Source organism: Leuciscus leuciscus, assembly GCF_965113295.1.
Source record: "Leuciscus leuciscus genome assembly, chromosome: 25".
Classification (NCBI taxonomy): Eukaryota; Metazoa; Chordata; class Actinopteri; order Cypriniformes; family Leuciscidae; genus Leuciscus; species Leuciscus leuciscus.
The window spans coordinates 30,173,845-30,197,998 of NC_138724.1; the positions used below are offsets into that span (position 1 = coordinate 30,173,845).

The 24,154-nt window shown below is 37.1% G+C and overlaps 1 protein-coding gene across 1 annotated transcript; it reads right to left on the reverse strand.

The window, feature by feature from the left end:
• Positions 1 to 507: 507 nt before the first annotated feature.
• Positions 508 to 19,734, reverse strand: rfx7b (regulatory factor X7b). Its single transcript, XM_082160619.1, has 10 exons — positions 19,331 to 19,734; positions 17,468 to 17,501; positions 12,343 to 12,428; positions 11,594 to 11,632; positions 11,314 to 11,436; positions 11,108 to 11,224; positions 9,823 to 9,907; positions 8,837 to 9,044; positions 7,764 to 8,059; positions 508 to 6,766 (listed from the first exon to the last, which is right to left on the reverse strand). Exons 1-10 carry the CDS (start codon positions 19,453 to 19,455, stop codon positions 3,197 to 3,199), a joined length of 4,683 nt encoding a protein of 1,560 aa, XP_082016745.1. The 5' UTR covers positions 19,456 to 19,734; the 3' UTR covers positions 508 to 3,196.
• Positions 19,735 to 24,154: the final 4,420 nt, after the last annotated feature.

Here is a 24,154-nt window from a genome sequence, read left to right on the forward strand (position 1 = left end):
ATGAATATATATGTTTATATATTATATATATATTAAAATAACAATAAATATAATTATATATATATTAATTAATTATATTATTATTAAATATAATTATATGTCATTTTTAAATGGTAAAATTACACTAACAATAATTTTTTTTTACAATTATATATAAAAATATATTTACATAATGACAAATCTTCCTAATATATATACTTATAAACATAGTAAAATAATTGAAAACACAAAAACAATTAAGTAACGTCAAACAAAAGCTAACTCTGTTATAAAATTAAAATCCCCTAATGTGCATGTGTGATATCAGCTGTAAGAGTATTAAATAGTTTTGGATGATATGAACAGAAATGTTATATTTTATACTTGATATTGAAGAATGTTGATGATGATCCTGTCAGTCATGCATGATATGACCATCATGTTCTTTAGCTGCAGTGTCAATGTGAAGCAACAGAGGGCGACGTTACGCTCACAGCAGCAACACTGCACAAACACAGGACAACAGTGTTGTTTAAAAAAATGTTTATTGGCTTTTAAAACCACTTAAAAAATCTCACCTGTGAGTACTTTCCATTGGAAAAAAAAAGAGAGAAAAGAACAAAACATCGCTGAAACGCTTTTTGCAAAAATTAACAAGCTACTGTCCACATAGAGCAGATAAACAAGCACATCAGAAGGCTCAAATCTACAGATCCAAACGGACAGACAGAATGAACATGTTTTCCTACCAGACATCGGACCAACTGCGGCATCAATCCCTGCGTATCAAAAGAGAACCGGAGTCGGACTTGTAAAATAAAAAAATGGTTATTAATCAGTGCCTCGATGAATGCCAGAACATAAAAAATATTTACAGCTTTCTTCACATAGGCGTTATTTTTTATATATAAAAAGGATATATTCAAAACCAAATAAGAAACAATAACAATAGAACAACATTCATGAACAGAAACAGACTTATTTTAACTTAGTAAACATCATAAAATGCATATAGAACTACGTTTGTCTCCTCTTGACCTGGTTAACGATACCAGTGCTCTGATTGGCTAAAAGAGTGGTCACGACAAATACTACCATAGATATTTTAACATACATGCGCACATACAGTCATTTTATAACATGGTGAAGCATGTTGGATTTTTTTCTTTTTTAAAAACACACTGCTTTAATAATGTCATTTTTAAATCTCGTATTTTCATATTTTCTTCTCAGGTACGAGAAAGTCGTACAACGCGGATCTCATTGAGATTAGAGCTCATTGCTACACAAGGCGTTTATTCATTGTCATTTTCTAGCATGAGTTATTCCCCTTTTAGCTTTTTATTGTCATTAGAAGAAAAATAGCGTGGGCACCAATTGTTCCTTAAAACGACAGAAATAAACAAACAATATAAAAAGCTTTTAGTGCAATAATATGAACTTCAAAACCATTTCCAGTGTCCGCTCCTTTGATTCGCCTCCGCACACAACATAGTCACGATAAAATGAACGCCTTTATATTCAAGCCTCATCTAATTTCTTTTTTTTTTCTCGATAAATCCATGCTATAACATCCTCTCTCATTTATACACATCACATCTGCGTATGCAGGAACCAATAAACTCCTAAGAAATATGGTACATTAGCAAGCTACAGATCCAACAGACAGCATTTACTAGCACATCACAGAAAGCCAGAAACGTAACAAGCGAGATATCGTGCTGGCTATGGACTTATGATTCCTCAAAGTTTTCTTAATAAGGGCACTCTCATCTACCTACAAACCATCACCGTTAGCGTCTTGATAAAATGGAAATTTCATAATGACCACTATGTCCTTTTTTTTATTTTATACAAATGTCGCACTAACTTGAACAGCCTAGAAATTTAGCCTTTGTGAACTTGTACAACATGCTCCCCAAACCATAGTTATCTGTACATCCGCCATATACATAATTTACACAAGATTCATCCCGCAATCTGATAAAAACAAAGCAGATAAAAAACAAACATTGTCTACAAGATCCCTTTTGGATGACGCCAATTGAAGATGGAAACCGCAACGTCTCTTGTTCTTTGACAGCTTCTCTTTGGTATGGAGTTAAGGCCGGAGAAACTACACAGGTTGTCCTGTCGATCTCGAGTTGGAAAGAATATCTTAGCCATCACCATACCATTGTCACTACCAGTTTGAAATGATGTGCAAAAAAAGGCGCAGAAACCTACAAATGGCTAGCGACCATCTAAAGAGACGATCAAGAAATGTTCACCGCTAATACACAACACCTTTTTTTTTTTTTTTTAAGTGCACCAAGTTTGTTCTTGAATTCAAAACATCAAAGCCTTTTATGAGATGGAATAAGGCCTTAGACTCTGGAAATAAGGCAGACGAGTCTTCTTTTTTTTTACGTATATAGCACAAATCTCATCCCTCCCCAACAGTTTGGATTTAACAGTACAAGTTGTATGGCCTTAAATAACCTTTCCCCCCAAAAATGTGTAAAACCACTTTGACAAAACCAATGACGGCTGATGAGAGATTCAGTAAATGCGATTCTTTAAGTCAGCACCAAGTAGCACCTTGCAGTTCATTGAACTGACTGGTTTACGATATGTAGATGTGATATTTCACCTCTGCTGTACTTACGATATTTGAATACACTCAAACCAATCTCGCAAAGCCACAATAAAAGATACTTATATGACCATCTAGAAAGGGTGTTTTTACCCAAAGTCAATGACTTGTCACTTGGAATATTGCATGCAGGTTCTCAATATCCACTTTTTTTAGTGGATGGAAACATATAAAAGAGTGTGAATTAAATCAAGGATATGCTTGTGCACCAGGTGATGTTTCATTATCAATTGGAACCAGATGAATTATTTGACCATCCAAGATAAATTACTTCTGAATAATAGGGAGAAAAGACTGGAATGATCCACGAAATCAATTGGGATACAAACAAAACAATTGTTAAAAAATTAAATTAAATAAAAACATTTGATAAAGCACATGCCTGTAAGAGATTTACCTCAGGCTGGCACTTTACACTGGACAAGTCCAAAGCATCCAGAATTTTGCTGCACAGACACGTCATTCAACATTTTTGGATACACAAAACGTTGCAATACAAAAAAACAAAACGCTGTACAGAAACCATAAATATAAACAACAATGACAACAGCAACATCAACAGTAAAGGAACAGGAAATAATATTATCCCAACATTTCCACGGTTGGCTGGTCTTTATTCTCCAGCCAATCAAAACCAGCAGAGTTCACAGTATCGCTGCAAATCTGCTGAAACAGAGGATCGTTCTTCAGTTCTTCCAGTGTGGCATCTTCATATTGGTCCTGCTGTTGACTGGGGTCAAACAGCAAGTTGGGGTCCAAAGTGTTCAGGTCATTAATGCTACTAGAAAGGTCAGAAGTCAACCGGATATCGCTGGAAAAGTCAGAAGCGACCGCGCTAAGTTCAGATGCCACTTGTCCGACGAGTTGTGAACTGGGGTTGAGGCTGTCCTCCCCTAAGAGATCCTTAACGGTAGTGTTGAAGTCCAGTTGCTCTTGTTGCTCGTGATGCACGACCTGCTGAGAGGTTTGGGGCAACAAGTGCTGCCGGGTGAGATCTGGATCATCTTGTAACTGTTGTTGGTCTGACAACTGCAACTGTTGGTCCTGGAGTTGCAACTGTTGGTCCTGGAGTTGCAATTGTTGGTCCTGGAGTTGCAATTGTTGGTCTTGAAGTTGCATCTGTTGGTCCTGGAGTTGCAACTGTTGGTCTTGGAGTTGTAATTGCTGATCTGGAAGTTGCAGCTGTTGATTCTGGAGTTGTAGGTGTTGATCTTGCAGCTCCAATTGCGGTTCTTGGAGCTCAAGCTGCTCTTCCGGTTGTTGCAGTCCAGAGCCTGATTGTGCTTGACTGTCGCCACTGGAGAAGACGACTTGTTCCTCTCCCGTGCTTATGAGGTAACCCGTCTTCTGGAAGTCAAATGGCGAAGGGCTTGAGTCCAGAGGCAGCTGCTGGTTCTGAGGGTTGGGGCCTCCGGTGAAGCCCTGTGTCGTCTCCAAGATTTGGGTTAAGTTCATCCGTGCGGTGTAATTGGAGGGCAGGTTATTTACACCAAGGCCTCGCACTGCATCGTCTCCGTCCGTGTCCATCTTGCTGAGAAGCACGGTTGTGATCTTAGCGCTATTGCTTTGCTGCGCCTGGTGACTGACAGGTAGCAGCTCAGACTGCATCATGATGTTTAGCGGCACTGATTGGCTCCTTTGGGCCAAGGTGCTGGCACTGACCACCGACTGGTTGTTGGCCAGAATGTTAAGGACCTCAGATGTCAGGGGGCAATTAAAGGGAGAAACAACAGACCTCTGAGTGGTGACTGTTTGTGCAGTGGTGCCACTGAGGTTACGCTGGCGAACTGCCGGGCTAACGCTACGACACCGGAAGGTTCCAGATGTGGATGTGCTTCCGGCTCCTTTATTGTCCAACGGAGCTGGGACAGCGAAACTTTCTTGCCTGCTACTAAGGGTGGTTTGCTGTCCTTGTTGCACTGGAGAAACGGCTGTTAACCTTCCGAAGTTTCCATCCTGATGCCTTGACTGAGACTGGAGAGATTGGCCTGGGATGGCAAAGGCGTGTGGTTTACGGAAATGGTCCTCGACCAGATCCTGGTAACTGGGGAGGATAGCAATGGTGGAGTTGGTTGAGATAACAGGAGAGCCTGCGGTGCTGTTGTACCTGTTGGTTATCCACTCCAGCTTGGCTTTATCTGGGTGGGTGGCCATAGGCCTTTGCATGGGCTTCACTGGACTGCTGGACACAACACTACCATCATGATAACCAGTTATACTGGAGTTGATAGGAGTGAATGCAAAGGGATTGCGGCATTCAATGGGACTTGGAGGAACACTGCTACTGCAGTTTGACAATGGAGTGCTAATGGGTGTATGGCGCCCACCTAAGATGCTATCAACTGGGGTAACAGTTGCCATTCGGGAACAAGGGCTTTCTCTGGTCATGCTATTCCCCCCTGGTAGCATCTCGGAGGTAGGAGTTGGAGTAGGCGTTGGTGTTGGCGTAGGCGTCGGAGTTGGCGTGTGCACTGGCGTTGCACTACTATGGGAAGAATGATAGAACTGCGTACTTGTCTGATGGGGCGACATGATTGTTCCTTGTCCAACTGTGGCTTGACCTTGTAGGGATATATCCACACAACTTAGGTAGGATTGCAAGCTGCTATTTAGCTTCATTTGCTCCTCCATCTGAACGAGCTCTTCTACGATACTATCCTGGGTCATATCATCATCATTGAAGGGGAAATAGTCAATGCTAGCTTGGGCTCCTGCAAAATCAACAATGTCCTGCTGAAGAGAGAGCTGACTGGAGGTCTCAGTTGCCATCAACGGTAACGGATTAGCTGCATTCTGCTTGTGTTCTGCTTGCATCTGTTGCGAGAAGTCTTGCAGCGAGCTCTTGAGCTCACTTACAGCGGATACCTCCTGAGAAACAACACTGCTGATTTGGTGGTGACTTGGGATTTGTTGCAATAAAGTTGTGCTATTACCAGAAGCTGTTTCATTCAGGCTGATATCAGCAACTTCATTCTCGATTTGAGGATTAACAGTCCGAGAGATTCCAATGGGAGTATCGGAAAGAGCCAAGATTTGAGTTGGAAAAGAGCTACTGTGTTTTAGCGTAACTTTGCATGGAGCACTCTCTGGTCTTGCTGGGGTGCCAGGTCTCTGGATCTTCTTAGCTGATATTACAAGACCAGGCCTGGCATTGGTGCTAACATCCAAAGGTTGCTGGGAAACGAATACTCTTTTAACTGGGATTGTATGGGTTTCCAAAACAGATGCAGAGCGTTTTCGAGGGCTTTTTAGACAGAGACCAGCATCTTTAGAAGAAGTGCTTGCAGTTGCCACCGCACAAATGGATGACAATTCGGCGTCTACATTCTGGCTGGTAACAGTTAAATACAAAGTACTTTCTGGTTGATCATTGCTGTTGTTATTGCTGCTTGGGGCAAGAGCCTCCATGATTGTACTTGAAGGGGTTGTAGAGTCACTCTTGGCCCTTATAACTCTCTCAGGCACAGGGGACGCCTTAATAAGCAGAGAGGGTTCACTGGAAGCCCGGTATTTAGTGGCTCTTTCGTTCTTTTGTCCTGTACTTGCTCCTGACGCAGTGCTTTGTTTATCAACAGAAATAGCTGAGTTACTGTCATTCACAGCTTCGAATGTCACTTTCACCTCATTGGTAATGGTGGACGCTAACGGGTTTGGGGTTATAGAAGGACGTCCAGGTTTCCCAAATCCAGATGACTGAAGAGAGATGGCAGACGCCCCGTTATGAGCTTGCTGGGTTTGGTTAAATTCTTCCTGGGAAGCTGTGCTACTGATGCCTGCCGACGCAGGTCGCAACGGGGTAGGAGTACTACTATTACTGCTACTGTTGGGCGCTAGCGATATTGCAGTCATCTTGACCACATTTACAGAGCTAACATGAGGCGTGGGCATCACTGTCTTGATGGGGCTGTTGGTGATGAGGAGCGTTGGGGGTGAGCGAAGTGCAATGGCGCTTGTGGCGGAAGGTTTAGGTAAGATCTGGGCATATCGGTGTCTGGCCAACCGGTCACCAACTGGGCTTGCAGAGATATTCTGGGGTGTTTTTGGAGACTGCTTAAGAGATTGTGTCACGACCTGGAAGTTAACCGGTACAACTTTTCCCTCTGCTGCCCCCACAGGACTTGGAGAGGTCATTAGTTGCCTACTTCTCTGAACCTGCAAAACAAAACAATAGTTGAAGCAATTGTCCATCCAGAAATATCAAGTCACCCTGTTAGTAGGGGTGTGACAAGATCTCGTGCCACGAGATCTCGCGAGACTAAATTTCTAGATTTCTCGTTGAGTGAAAAGCTGTCTCGCGATATCGCCATGACGGAGCGGGAGGGTGAAATTAGCATAGAATATGCCACCGCTACATTGACATTACATTACAGTGCCCACCGCGGCATACTGTCGTTTTGCAGTTTTTCTAAAAATAAAACCATTGTACTGTTTTTATTTCTATGTTCAATATGTGGAAAGTAGTTCAATTAGGAGGTCATAAATCATGTACAGTAAGGACTGAAGAGACTTAAAAATCATACAGGAGAAAAGCAAGTCAGTTGAGTTTGTGGCAAAACCTTTTACAGTGCTTGTATATTGTTATCTTTCAATGCATATGGTAATTTGGTAACACTTAATAATAAGGTTCATTAGTTAACTACATAAGTTAACATGAACTAAGAATGAACAAAACTTCTTCAGCATTTATTAATCTTAGTTAATATTAATTTCAACATTTACTAATATGTTATTAAAATCAAAGGTTGTGTTCGTTAACATTAGTTAATGCACTGTGAACTAACATGAACAGCTGTATTTTTATTAACCAACATTAACAAATATTAATAAATGCTGTAACAAATGTATTGCTCATTGTTAGTTCATGTTAGTTAATACATTAACTAATATTATCTAATGAACCTTATTGTAATGCGTTACTGATAATTCATACTCGGAAAGTAGAACTGAAATGATATTTATTACAAGATTATTAGCTAAAACATTTCAAAAATGCACCTGCCGACTATTTTTCCAATCATGAATTTTGTCATTGAGGATTTCTATAAAATACTGTGCAAAAATCTCGTCTCGTGAACCCAATCTCGTGTCTCGTCTTCTAAAATAAGTGTCTCGTCACACCCCAACCCGTTAGCAACCAAAATCTCCTTACTGTGATAGGACTTTGAACAGCAGCAACCACAATGCCAATGGTTGGTTGAGGGGACAGTAATGCAGGACTTCCAGAGGTCAGGCTGGACCCAGGGACAGGTGTGCCCGCCTCGGCCCTTCTCACCTGGGCATCGGTGGGCAAAGGAGAGGTGAGCTTCTGCTCCTGCTGCTTCTTCTGGATCTTACGCTGAAGCTGCTGTTTGGCGTCTACAGAAGGCGAAGGGAGGGTCTTCACTTGGGGAAGGAATGAGTTGGCTTCACCGGTTGGCACAAACGCAGACGTAGGGGTTTTCATACCTGGCATTTTTAGGAAATAGGTTTAAGTTAAAAACAATGATACATTTTCTTGTCCTCTCTCTCACCCCTGATTGATTAAGAAACAGAGTACATGAAAAAGGGAAATAAATTGTATTTGGTTTTTTCTGTGATTGTTTAAAAAGGTGCAAGTTTTTTTGTTTAGTTTTTTCTCTCTCTTAGTAAGGTTTTAATTTTTGCTGTATTTTGTCTATATTGCTACCACACATTTATGTAATACACATATATTTTAATTTAATATTATTTTACTGATATTGTTTTGTACTATACTAGTATGTTTTGGAGCATGCAAAGGGTTTTCCCGTTAGAACGGTGTCGTGTTAGCGGCCCCTAAGTCAATAACTAATGATCTTTGCAATGGAAGTGAATCAATCAATCAAAACTAACGTTAGCTGGACAATAACTTTATCCTAGAGCTGCTGTAAAGCCTAAACAATATGTTATGGTAATTTCCTATAATCACTGTAAAGCTGCTTTGAAACAATCCATATTCTTAAAAGCGCTATATAAATGAATGTGACTTGTATTTATAATCCTTTTCTTTTTTCCCCTCTTTTTATGTGTAACTGGCTCTGAGAGTAAGGAATGCTTTTGTTTAATTTCATCTGGATTTCTTGGTTAATATGTTGAAACAAATACTGTATTGTCTTTCTGTTTGAAACTCTCTGATTGAAAAGCATCAATAAAAAGAGTTAAAGTAAAAAACAATGATAAGTTTAATCATGCAAGTTTGTAAGTGAGGTAATTTTTGTGTCTTGCCTGTTGGGGTTCCAGTCATAACAGTAAGAGCTGCCATGGACTTGGTGCCTATATAGTGACTGTTAAGAAGAAAGCGTGCCAGTTCTTCCACACTGTCAAACTGGCGACTCAACACCTTCTGAGCCCATTCACAGACCAGACCACAGGCAGCAGAACGCATCTCGTCCTCGGCACTGGGAGACTGTCCGGTCGACTCCAACAACTCACACTAAAGCAGCAGACAGATAAGAGGGGATTGCTTATCAGTGATGACTGGTGAAAATATTACATGACTGGTCAAAAGTGTGAAATGTTTATAAGTCTCAAACGCCGAAGCTGCAAAAAAAAAAAAAAAAAAAAAAAAAAAGAGTAATATTTAGGGATGCCCAATATATCGGCCACCATATCGGTCTCGTGCGATATATGATCATTTTGGGGTGTTATCGTTATCGGCCTGATAAGAAAATGTGGCTGATACATTAAAGCTGATTAATAATGTATTATTTCCTTCAGCTGAGACACTTCAGATACACACTGTTCAACATGATGGTTTTGAATTGCTTGAATATGATTGGAATCCCTTTCAAAAAGGAAAATACGGTTGAGTGCAACATGTGCAGCGAGTCTGTCATATCGGCTACATAACATTATCATGAGAACATTATAATTGTGTGTTTGGGACATGGCTTTTAATGATGAAACTTTTTTTTGTAATCAGGCTCTCAAAAATTATATAAAAATTTGGATTTAGATTTATCGGCCATTATATCGGTTATCAGCTTTAAAATATAAAGAATTATCGGTTATCGATATATGCCCAAATTTTCATATCTGTGCATCCCTAGTAATATTGTGAAATATCAATACAATTTATCTACATGAATATACTGTATGTTCAAATGTAATTTATTCCTGATGCAAAGCTGAATTTTCATTATCATTACTGTTTTGTGTCACATGATCCTCCAGAAATCACTCTTAATATTATTATAGAACAGGACACTCACCCCATCTCCTGATTTGTGTAAGTCCAGGTTTGGGAGTGACGGCATGTGCACAAATGCTTTTTTCCTCAGACCACTGTAGCAGTACGTGATCCATCGTAAAGGTTCACAACAATTCTCATGACTTCTCACATATGTGACCCTGGACCACAAAACCAGTCACATGTCGCACGAGTATATGTGGCAATAGCCATTGTATGGGTCAAAATTATCGATTTTTCTTTTATGGCAAAAATCATTAGGATATTAAGTAAAGATCATGTTCCATGAAGATATTTAGTAAATTTCCTACCGTAAATATATAAAAAAGGAAAAAAAGTCGGCACACCATGGCTCCAAAAATGTGCAAAAATTTGATAATAGACTCACACACAGGTGGTAATGTTTCGAGCGCGTAGGCTCTTCGTCAGACAATTAAGAGTTGAACACACCACGCCTTTATACTCACAAGTGACCCCCCCCCCCCAAATATATACTTTTTTTTTTTTATAATAATAATAATTCATACAAAAAATAAATAAATAAATAAAACAAAAAAAATTTATAATACTAATGTCACCCAGAAAAGATATGTAATGCATATTAAATGTGAGAATCAAAGTAAACATACAAAATTAATATCTATTTAAATAATGATACCTGCATAAAACCAAAACAACAAAATCAGGAACAAATCTTAAAAGAAACGGACGAATATCAAATTGTTCATTTCACTAAAGGTGTGGTGTGTTCAACTCTTAATCATCTGACGAAGAGCCTACGCACTCGAAGCGTTACCACCTGTGTGTGAGTCTATTATTACATTTTCACATTTTTGGAGCCATGATGTGCCGACTTTTTTTCCCCTTTTTTATATATTTTCTTATCGAGCACCCAATTTGAGCAACATATTGCTTTGGATGTGCGTGCTTTTGATCTGATTTTACTACCGTAAATATATAAAACACTTATTTTTGTGAGTGAATGCTGCACAATCGTGAACATAAATGTACAACTTTAAAGGCAATTTTCTCGATGTTTAGATTTTTTTGCCTCAGAATCCAGATTTTCAAATAGTTGTATCTCGGACAAATATTGTCCTATCCTAACAAACCACACATCACTGGCTTATTTAATAAAGCTTATTTATTAAGCTTTCAGATGATGTATAGATCTCAATTTAAAAAAAATTGACCCATGTGACTGGTTTTGTGGTCCAGGGTCACATATGATCTATGCATTTAGTTTGTTTTAAAAGATGTATTGCATTACTGTATGTGACATTTCAAATTTCCACAGAAAAGGATATTTTGATTTCCCCCTCATGCCCAAACGACGTGCCTTCATGTTCGGAAAAACATTTTTCATGATCTTCCCGAAATCAGCTGCGCTTAAAGGATGGTAACCCAGATTGTCGCAATAACTCCTAAAAAAAACAACAACAAAACACAGCATGAGAATCCGATGAGCACAAGCAAACAAATCCTGTCCGTCACTGCATTAGATCGCACTCACTTGTATTCGTCGTACACCTCTTGTTTTGGCAGTGAGGTTTCCGGATGCTCTTCTAAGTGATTTCGGATCCAGTTGAACGCGTATGTTTGTTGAGTCCGACTGGATGACATTGAATTCTGGTCACTACGGGGAAAAACAGAGGGAAAGGGAGGCTTGAAACAGTGATGCTGTAGTTGCAGAAACATATGTGTGTACATTTGTTGCTCCTGTATAATATATCACGTTATACAAATTACTTCAAGAATGTTTTTTCCCTGTGATATAGTTAAAGTTGTAGTACCATAGTGCAGGACTTGCAGAGCCCCTCTGATTTTCAGTTCTATTGGACATCATGTTGGGAAAGAGGGGTTGACATGATGGACAGATAAGGGGAAACAAATGATAAAACACAGGAAGCTTGGTATTGCAATGTCATAATTGACACAAAATCTATTTAAATGGTGAAATGATTAGCTCATATGATTCAATACAGCATGATGCAAAAGAACAAATGCAAAAATAGGCAATCTTACAAAGAAAAATGGGTAACACTTTACACTAAGGTTCATTAGTTGACAAACTAAGAATGAGTAATACTTCTACAGCATTTATTAATCTTAGTATAATCATTTCAACATTTACTAATACGTTATTAAAATCAAAGGTTGTGTTTGTTAACATTAGTTAATCCACCGTGAACTAACATGAACAACTGCATTTTTATTAACAAACACTAACAAAGATAATAAATACTGTAATAAATGTATTGCTCATTGTTAGTTAATATATTAACTAATGAACCTTTATGAACTAATGAACCCCTGAAAAAAATTATACTTGTACACTTCTTGATTTTGTTACATCAATGCATCTCACTAGATATGCATGTTTCACTGAATGAGTGAATAATAAACATCAGACATACTATATGCTATGAGTGTATTTGATATTGCAAAGCACAAAGATCACAAATGGTTTTTGAGGTGTTCAAATCATAAAAGGAAGGGAGGGGATATGGAAAGGAATAAATAGATTAAAAATCACATGTACCTTTTGTCATTGCCACTACTGGGACCAGAAGGCAACTTAAGGTAGAGGTAGAGCTTTTCGATATCTGTAAACTTCTCAACATCTTGCTGCGTAAATGAAGAACACAAGGGCATTTCAGACAAGTTTCATATTATTTTTACACTAAAAACAAACAAACAAGCATGTTCACAGTGTAAAAATCAATATAATTATAAGAAATAATTAACTTAAACAACTTAAACTGTCAGTTCATTTGGTGTTTGGATGTGAAATCTGTAGTCTTTCACACCAAGCATTTTATAGAAAAACTGATTTATTATATTTGGTTATGTGATTTTGCTCATTTTAGCTAGTCTTTGACACTTAAAGGTTGATCACTCGAAGGTTGATCAAGGCCAATATAGATTACACAAGATATCCAGTAGCCAAACATTTATTTCGGCCCCTGCAAGACTTCGCAGTCCATGACATCACTGTTTTCTCCTGCATTCATTAGCGCAGGGTAGGCGTATTCAAAGGGGAAAAGCAGGTCCCCTCGAGTCCGACAGACACACAATACTGGAGTGTGTCTGCGCATATGACCAGCAAACCTGCGGTCCTGCTCAGCTTTTAGCCAGTTGCCATGTAAACCTTGTCAGTAAACATGCATGTCAATGCTGACACACACTTCGTTTCAGCACAGGCTCCTCCCACCTCGCTTTCAATTGGCTGGTGAGAATGAATTCCTCTCACCTCTTCCTATTCTATTTGCCTCTTTGTTGCTAGGGGAAACCGGCACTCATGAATGGGGTGAGGCTTGACAGCCAATGAGCAGTAAATAAAAAAATAAAAGACAATTCGCTGTTATTTCCTAAATGCACCAGGTAGCCGTTATAAATCCATCTATTCAATGCTAGGGCTGATATTTGTGACCCTGGACCACAAAACCAGTCACAAGGGTCAATTTTTTACAAATTGAGATTAATACATCACATGAAAGCAGAATAAATAAGCTTTCCATTTGTGTATGGTTTGTTAGGATAGGACAATATTTGGCCGAGATACAACTCTGGAAATCTGGAATCTGAGGGTGAAAAAAATAAAAATAATAAAAAAAAATAAAAAAATTCTAAACATTGAGAAAATCGCCTTTTAAAGTTGTCTATATGTTCGCGTTTGTGCTGCATTCACTCACAATTTTATATATATATATATATATATATATATATATTTACGGTAGGAAATTTACTAAATATCTTCATGGAACATGATCTTTACTTAATATCCTAACGATTTTTGGCATAAAAGAAAAATCGATAATTTTGACCCATACAATGTATTGTTGGCTATTGCCACAAATATCTTGCCTCTGATTGGCTGTACAGCAGCAACAGGTGACTGGCCAATCACTGAGTAATAAAACTTTACGCTCTTGATAGGAATCAGATTCAACTCTAAATTATGATTGGAAACAGATTCAACTCGAATTTCTGATTGGAAACAGATTCAACTCTAAATTCTGATGGGAAACAGAGAGATTCAACTCTAAATTCTTAAAGGAAACATACAAATCTAAATTCTGATTGGAAACAGACAAATTCAACTCTAAATTCTGATTTGAAACATATTCAACTCTAAATTATGATAGGAATCAGATTCAACTCTAAATTCTGATTGGAAACCGATTCAACTCGAATTTCTGATCGGAAACAGACAGATACAAATCTAAATTCTGATTGGAAACAGATTCAACTCGAATTTCTGATGGGAAACAGATTCAACTCTAAATTATGATTATAAACAGACAGATTCAACTCTAAATTCTGATGGGAAACAGACAGATTCAACTCTAAATTCTGATTGGAAACAGATTCAACTCTAAATTCTGATTTGAAACATATTCCACTCTAAATTACGATAGGAATCAGATTCAACTAAATTCTGATTGGAAACAGATTCAACTCTAAATTATGATTAGAAACAGACAGATTCAACTCTAAATTCTGATTGGAAACAGATTCAACTCTAAATTATGATTATAAACAGACAGATTCAACTCTAAATTATGATTATAAACAGACAGATTCAACTCTAAATTATGATTATAAACAGACAGATTCAACTCTAAATTCTGATTGGAAACAGATTCAACTCTAAATTCTGATTTGAAACATATTCCACTCTAAATTACGATAGGAATCAGATTCAACTAAATTCTGATTGGAAACAGATTCAACTCTAAATTATGATTAGAAACAGACAGATTCAACTCTAAATTCTGATTGGAAACAGATTCAACTCTAAATTATGATTAGAAACAGACAGATTCAACTCTAAATTATGATTAGAAACAGACAGATTCAACTCTAAATTCTGATTAGAAACAGACAGATTCAACTCTAAATTCTGATTGGAAACAGACAGATTCAACTCTAAATTCTGATGGGAAACAGACAGATTCAACTCTAAATTCTGATGGGAAACAGACAGATTCAACTCTAAATTCTGATGGGAAACAGACAGATTCAACTCTAAATTCTGATGGGAAACAGACAGATTCAACTCTAAATTATGATTAGAAACAGACAGATTCAACTCTAAATTCTGATTGGAAACAGACAGATTCAACTCTAAATTCTGATGGGAAACAGACAGATTCAACTCTAAATTCTGATTGGAAACAGACAGATTCAACTCTAAATTCTGATGGGAAACAGACAGATTCAACTCTAAATTCTGATGGGAAACAGACAGATTCAACTCTAAATTCTGATGGGAAACAGACAGATTCAACTCTAAATTATGATTAGAAACAGACAGATTCAACTCTAAATTCTGATGGGAAACAGACAGATTCAACTCTAAATTCTGATTGGAAACAGACAGATTCAACTCTAAATTCTGATTTGAAACATATTCCACTCTAAATTACGATATGAATCAGATTCAACTAAATTCTGATTGGAAACAGACAGATTCAACTCTAAATTCTGATCAGAAACAGACAGATTCAACTCTAAATTTTGATTTGAAACATATTCCACTCCAAATTACGATAGGAATCAGATTCCACTAAATTCTGATCGGAAAAAGACAGATTCAACTCTAAATTCTGATTTGAAACATATTCAACTCTAAATTCTGATTTGAAACATATTCAACTCTAAATTCGGACTTGAAACAAATTCAATTAAATTATGATAGGAATCAGATTCAACTCGAACTTCTGATTGGAAACAGACAGATTCAACTCTAAATTCTGATTGGAAGCAGACAGATTCAACTCAAAATTATGATTGGAAACAGATTCAACTCGAATTTCTGATTGGAAACAGATTCAACTCTAAATTCTAATAGGAATCAGATTCAACTCTAAATTCTGATGTACAGATAGATTCAACTTTAAATTCTGATTGGAAACAGATTCAACTCTAAATTCTGATAAGAATCAGATTCAACTCTAAATTGAGATTACAAACAGATCGATTCAACTTTAAAATCTGATTGGAAACAGACAGATGCAACTTTAAATTCTGATTGGAAACAGATTTAACTTGAATTTCCCATAGGAATCAGAAAGATTCAACTTTAAATTCTGATTTAAAACAGATTCAACTCTAAATTCTGATTGGAATCAGATTCAACTCTAAATTCTGACTGGATAAGCCTTGTTTGTAACATACAGATAAACACAAACCCGTTACACATTTTAAAATAATGCACCACATTACAGCATTGCTTCCACAAACAGCCACAGTCATACTAATTAACTACATTACCTGGTGAAAGAATCATTCATACTGAAGCTTTAGAAGCTTATTACTTTACTGTACTTGTACATTTGCACACTGTTGAAAAGCTGTGAACATATAGCTGTACTTCCACCAGCCCGGCCTCATGACGATAAACATTCTATAGTATTACATTCCATTCAATTCTATTCTATTTCATTATAAGTTGTGGCATATTACTCAAAAGTGAGCTAAAAATAGCAAATCAAACTATAACACATTATTCGTTTAAGGAAGTTTTGGTTGCTTTAAATGTGTGACTGAACCCTGTTTTCATCTTCCTGGTAACGGACTCCATGACTACAACTGTTTGTTACTGGAGTCATGACACTCGTTTATATATATATATACAAAAGCAATAATTAACATAAAATAGAAAAGCCTGCAAGGACTGACTTTTGAATTTCATTTTTGTCAGCTTTGTCTTGAACATTAGCGGTTGAAAGTTGTGGATATTTCTGTCTAGTTTGCCTAACTCACATAAAAGATTGTTCTCAGCAAACTAAAAAAGCCTAGGCTACTTAACAACAAACAAATGTGGTGTAGAAAACTATTCATCTGCAAAATGTGTGGTACTTGAGTTGTAAAGCATTAAGTTATAATCACTTGCACTGACAAGAAGCTTATTTACACCAATTCTGCTCAAAGACGTAGAAGTAGTAGAAATTAACCCTTGTTATGCATTAAACAAAACTGTATACATTCCCATTGCATTCTCGGGTCTGAGAGTCATAATTTAATATTTTTCAACTTAAACCATATTATATCTGATAAGTAACTTCTCATTAATGAGTGAATGTGCAAACTTTTTAAAGTCTTGAATGTTACCATGTTTTTACCATGATAATCCTGAAATGACCTCTTCCGGGTCAAATTGGACCCGAATGCATTTAAAGAAAATGATATACAACAATCTAAGATATTTTCTTATAACAATATAAAACAACAGCAATTACATAAGCTCTTTCATTTTAATTTTGATAGGAAATGTAAAATTTTTGCAGAAGTCTTTTTTAAAAAAATGACATTAATGAAAGGCATTTCTATCCATTTTTAATGCAATATTTACCCAATATTACTTTAAAAAAAAAAGCCAATTATCTTTATAAACAGTGGCAACAGTAATATGATAAGACATCAATATTCAATAAATTGTTACATTTATAAATAATATTTTAAATATATATATTCTTCCGCCAAATAATACAGTTTATTAACTGTAGCGCTTTATGCTTGTCAAACAACATTGCAACTTGCTGCATTAATACAGAATGCATATGCATTATAAACAACACCTTCGAGCACGGCTCATGCAGAATATGAATTTAGAGTCTGATAACACTAAATGTTCATAAGTAATTACATGAGAGACTTACCAATATACTCTCCACTTTTGATTGTACAGATTTGCTGCAAAACAAGAAAAACAAGGATTGTTAGTGCGGTTATGCTTGATTAAAAAAAGTATAAACACAGTGAAAACAAGACATGCTGCTGAGTTCCAGATAACAGGCAGGGCATTTGTTGGAGGTGGTTTCATTTAAGATAAAAGAATTTGTAGAAAGAGCAGGACTTTTCTTTCATTATTAATGACAGTGTCAAAGGTCGAGTCAGGGCATGTGCATTTTCTACTACACATGCCTATTAAATGAACGGGTTTGTTGGTTCTGGAGAAAATAAGCTTTTGTGGACATCTTAGGTTAATGATCATGGATGTCTGATTTTAGTTGCAATGGATGTATGATTTTGCATGGGGATTTTCTGATGTCACTGCATGGGATCTCAATGCAAAGGATGCTTGACGTCACTTTCAAAATTCAATTTCAAATGACCATAATATATGATTTCATTGCATGGGGATGGAGTCTGATTTTGTCTAATGGGTTTTCTAATGTCGTTGCATTGCATGTGGATGATGTCTAGTTGCATTGCATGGATTATCTGATATCACTGCATGGAAAGTCTGATTTCAGTTGAATGGGATGTCTGATTGAGTTCCATGCTCTGAGATCATATATTTGAATTTGAAATCAGACATGCCATGCCATGAAATCAGACATCCTACACAATGACAAGATGTCAACAGAAAACCCATGCAATCAAATCAGACAAAATCATATCCAAAGAATTAAATCAGAAATCAGACATATTTACAGGCACTGAAATCATATATCAAATGCAACAAAATCATACAATCCATTAAATGATATCAGATATCCCCATGCATTAAATTATATATTACTTGCATTTCAAATCAGATGTGTTAGAAATCTGACATCCAATGCAATGACAAGACATGCATTGAAGAAAATCAAGATAAAAATCAGAATGCAATGAAATCATACATCCACTGCAACTGAAATCAGATATCCAAATGCAATGAAATTAGAAATCAGACATAATTACATAAAATGCAATTTGAAACCAGATATGACATCAGAAAGTCCATGCAATAAAATCTGCATGCTTGGATAAATTTTATCCAAGTCAATGGAATCATACATCCAATGCAATGCATTCAGAAGTATTAATAATCGCATGCACTGAAATCATATGTTCCATGCCAAAATGCATTATCAGACATTCCCATGCACTAAAATCAGATATTACTTTAAATTGAAGTCCGATTGACATCCGATGCAATGGCATAAGTAGCCTAAGTCAATCAGATAAAACTCAAGACTTCATCCCCATACTATGAAATCATACATCCATTGCAACTGAAAACAGACATGCAAATGAAATTAAAAACCAGACAATCACATGCACTGAAATCTGATATTACATGCATTTAAAAACCAGATATGCCACATGAAATTAAATCAGTCATTCTATGCAATGACATCAGAAAGTCCATGCAATGAAATCAGACATCATATGCAAGAAACTGAAATCAGACATAATCCCATGCAACAAAATCCCCATACCCATGGATTGAAATCAGACATTCCCATGCACTGAATTTAGATATAACTTGAATCTGAAATGAGATGCACTGTTCAATGACATCTTACGTCCAGTGCAATGACGAGATAATCAATGAGATCAAATCAGACATCATGCAATGAAATCATGCATCTGAAATCAGATATTGCATGCAACGAAATCACATGTAGGCCCACTGTCCAGTTGAAATAAGGCTGTAAACAATCAAAACATAACATGCAATGGAATCAGACATCCCGTTACAAGTGCCAGCCATCAGATGCATGCAATGTGTGCGAGATCGGATCTCTCACCAAATGGAGTTCTTGATCTTGTTGTACTGCAGTGCCGTGGCCTCGAGGCTCTGCAGGGACGGTCCGGGAACACCGGGAACACCGGGCTGTTGTTGTTGATCATCAGCCATCACGGTGAGCTTCATGCATGGGAGGGGGAAGAGGAGGAGGAGGAGGAGCAGGAGGAAGAGGAGGACAGATTCAGCATGTAGGCCTCATTTGAGCGCATAACGCCCGGAGCCGAGGTGAGACGAGCCGTTACCGGGAGTCTGGACCGAGCAGCACGGGCTCGGTTGTCGGATTCGGACGCATACACCGCGGCGGGCGAGAACGAGGCGGAAAAACACGGAGATTCTCCGAGAGAAACAGCAGCAGCAGCAACTGACCGAGCTGAAACGGGGACTGCGCATGCGCACGGGCGTACAGGCGTGTGCGCGCTCGCGTGTGTAACCTAGCTACACTCATGCTGGAAATTGCACTCAAAAGTGAACACCCTTCTGTTCATATATAAAGATAACGTGTTTTATTATTCTAAACATGGAAAAAAAGAGTTTAGGTTACTTCCAAAAACAAACAAAAAAAGTGATTACTACCATAGTACTATCATATGTGCCCAAAACATGTCATTGTTTATCAACTAGCTTTATTTGAAAATAATATAATTTTATAGTATCTTTGTGTAGAACACTAAAAGCTGAAAATAGCCTACAGTGGGAGAAGAACAGCTTCATAAAATCTTTATTAAAATGAGGCGTGTGCGCGCTCGCGTGTGTAGCTACACCTTTGCTGGAAATGGTCTAATTGTCTAAACTGAACTAATTCTCTCTTCTATTCATATATAAAGCTAAAATGTGTTTTATTATTCAATAAATGTAAAAAAGAGTTTAGGTTACTTTTTAAATCAAGTGATTACTTACTACCATAGTAGCCTACAATGTGCCCAAAACATGTTAATACCATATGGCATATCAATTAGCTTTATTTGAAAGTAATATAATTCTATAGCATCTAGATCAGTAAAAGCTGAAAATCACCTACATTGGGAGGAAAACAGCTTTATAAAATCTTTATTAAAATGCCCAAAGTGATTTGGGTTGGGGTAATTATCACTAAACTAATTTAAAACTAACACTAAGACAAAAGTGGCGGAATGTACCAGTAATGAAATCACACAGAGGTCATTGCATTTGGGTGTCGGATTTCATAACATGGATTTCGGTTGTCACTGCACAGAATATATATATATATATATATATATATATATATATATAGTAATATATGATTTCAGTGCATGTGATTAATTATACATTTATGAATGTTTGACAATGTAACTCATTTAAACATGCCAATAAAGTTATTTCAATATTGAATCTGTGAACACTAAAATAATTCTACACTGCCCTCTACCTTTAATAACTCTACACTGACCCTCTATACATCTCTATAGTGCCCTCTGCTGTCAATAACTCTACACTGGTCCTCATACATCTCTATACTGCCCTCTGCTGTCAATAACTCTACACTGACCCTCTATACATCTCTATACTGCCCTCTGCTGTCAATAACTCTACACTGACCCTCTATACATCTCTATACTGCCCTCTGCTGTCAATAACTCTACACTGACCCTCTACACATCACTATACTGCCCTCTGCTGTCAATAACTCTACACTGGCCCTCTATACATGTCTATACTGCCCTCTGCTGTCAATAACTCTACACTGGTCCTCATACATCTCTATACTGCCCTCTGCTGTCAATAACTCTACACTGGTCCTCATACATCTCTATACTGCCATCTGCTGTCAATAACTCTACACTGACCCTCTATACATGTCTATACTGCCCTCTGCTGTCAATAACTCTACTCTGACCCTCTATACATCTCTATACTGCCCTCTGCTGTCAATAACTCTACACTGGTCCTCATACATCTCTATACTGCCCTCTGCTGTCAATAACTCTACACTGACCCTCTATACATCTCTATACTGCCCTCTGCTGTCAATAACTCTACACTGACCCTCTATACATCTCTATACTGCCCTCTGCTGTCAATAACTCTACACTGACCCTCTACACATCACTATACTGCCCTCTGCTGTCAATAACTCTACACTGGCCCTCATACATGTCTATACTGCCCTCTGCTGTCAATAACTCTACACTGACCCTCTATACATCTCTATACTGCCCTCTGCTGTCAATAACTCTACACTGACCCTCTATACATCTCTATACTGCCCTCTGCTGTCAATAACTCTACACTGACCCTCTACACATCACTATACTGCCCTCTGCTGTCAATAACTCTACACTGGCCCTCATACATGTCTATACTGCCCTCTGCTGTCAATAACTCTACACTGACCCTCTACACATCACTATACTGCCCTCTGCTGTCAATAACTCTACTCTGGCCCTCTATACATCTCTATACTGCCCTCTGCTGTCAATAACTCTACACTGACCCTCTATACATCTCTATACTGCCCTCTGCTGTCAATAACTCTACACTGACCCTCTACACATCACTATACTGCCCTCTGCTGTCAATAACTCTACACTGGCCCTCATACATATCTATACTGCCCTCTGCTGTCAATAACTCTACACTGGCCCTCTATACATCTCTATACTGCCCTCTGCTGTCAATAACTCTACACTGGTCCTCATACATCTCTATACTGCCCTCTGCTGTCAATAACTCTACACTGACCCTCTATACATCTCTATACTGCCCTCTGCTGTCAATAACTCTACACTGGCCCTCTATACATCTCTATACTGCCCTCTGCTGTCAATAACTCTACACTGGCCCTCTATACATCTCTATACTGCCCTCTGCTGTCAATAACTCTACCCTGGCCCTCTACACATCTCTATACTGCCCTCTGCTGTCAATAACTCTACACTGGCCCTCTATACATCTCTATACTGCCCTCTGCTGTCAATAACTCTACCCTGGCCCTCTATACATCTCTATACTGCCCTCTGCTGTCAATAACTCTACCCTGGCCCTCTACACATCACTATACTGCCCTCTGCTGTCAATAACTCTACACTGACCCTCTATACATGTCTATACTGCCCTCTGCTGTCAATAACTCTACACTGACCCTCTATACATCTCTATACTGCCCTCTGCTGTCAATAACTCTACACTGGTCCTCATACATCTCTATACTGCCCTCTGCTGTCAATAACTCTACACTGACCCTCTATACATCTCTATACTGCCCTCTGCTGTCAATAACTCTACACTGGCCCTCTATACATGTCTATACTGCCCTCTGCTGTCAATAACTCTACACTGACCCTCTATACATCTCTATACTGCCCTCTGCTGTCAATAACTCTACACTGGTCCTCATACATCTCTATACTGCCCTCTGCTGTCAATAACTCTACACTGACCCTCTATACATGTCTATACTGCCCTCTGCTGTCAATAACTCTACACTGACCCTCTATACATCTCTATACTGCCCTCTGCTGTCAATAACTCTACACTGACCCTCTATACATCTCTATACTGCCCTCTTCTGTCAATAACTCTACACTGGCCCTCTATAAAGATTGAGGCTATAGATTAGCATAGCATTCAGAATAACATAGTATCAGACTCGTCTTACTGTCTCGGCAGTATATACTGCAGCGCATACACAGTATACACACTTCCTGAACTTGTTTGATTACACTGAAGCATTCGTCTGCTCTATATGAGAATATTATATTTATTACATAAATACAAGTTATATCTCATAATCTCTTCTCAGATGTTGTTTGTTAATATTATAATACCTAAATGACTATTTGTCAAAATTTGCAGTATACAACAAAGAATACTGTTGTTTTTAACTATTAAAAATTGTTAATTGAAATAAAGCTGAAATAATATTATCTAAACATTAACTGAAATAATGAAAATTACTGAAATAAACAAGTTGAAGTACAAAAATCACTAAAACTAAAACAGAAATAAAAACTAAATTAAAGGGTAAATAGAACATTTAAAAAAATAATAACAAAATAACCAAACTTACACTAAAAATAAAACTGAAAAAGCTAATTCAATCTATTAATAAATACTTTATTAGAATACAAATAATAAAAATCTAAGCTTATAAAATTTACATGAAAATTGGAAATGTAGCCTAATAAAGGCAAAACTGTAATAATAAAGGTAAATGGGAATATTAAAATGTAGATGTGTAAAATTAGAAAAAGCACGTAACAAAATTACAAAAAAATAATAAAAAACTAAGCTTACAAAACATGAAACTGAAACAACAAAAATAAAGAACTGAAACAAGTTACTAAATAAGTACTAAAAGTTCTAAAACTGAAATAAAAATAAATGAAAGGTAAATAGAAATATAACAAAAAACTAATTTAATAAAAATGACAAAAGCACATTAAATAATTGCTAAAACAAAATATTTTGTATAATTTTATATTTATAAATATTTTTGAAAATATAGTAAATAAAAGCTTATTCAAAACATTAATAAAAACTAAAATAGTATATAAATAATAAAAAAAGTTACGCTTATAAAATTTGCATTACAAAAAACAAAAAACAACTTACAACAGAATAAAAAAAGAGACTAAAACTTAAGCTAAAATTAAAACGAAAACATAAAATCAAAAGCTGATTCAAAATACAGTAGTCAACATTTGAAGTGGATCAAAACCTTTCATCAAAGTTACACATGAATATTGAACAATACCCGTTCTGGTCTTAGGACAACTTTGATCCACTTCAAATGTTGACTACTGTATTAATAAATACGATAATAGTATAAAACCATAATACTGAATCCAACAATGCAATGCACAAT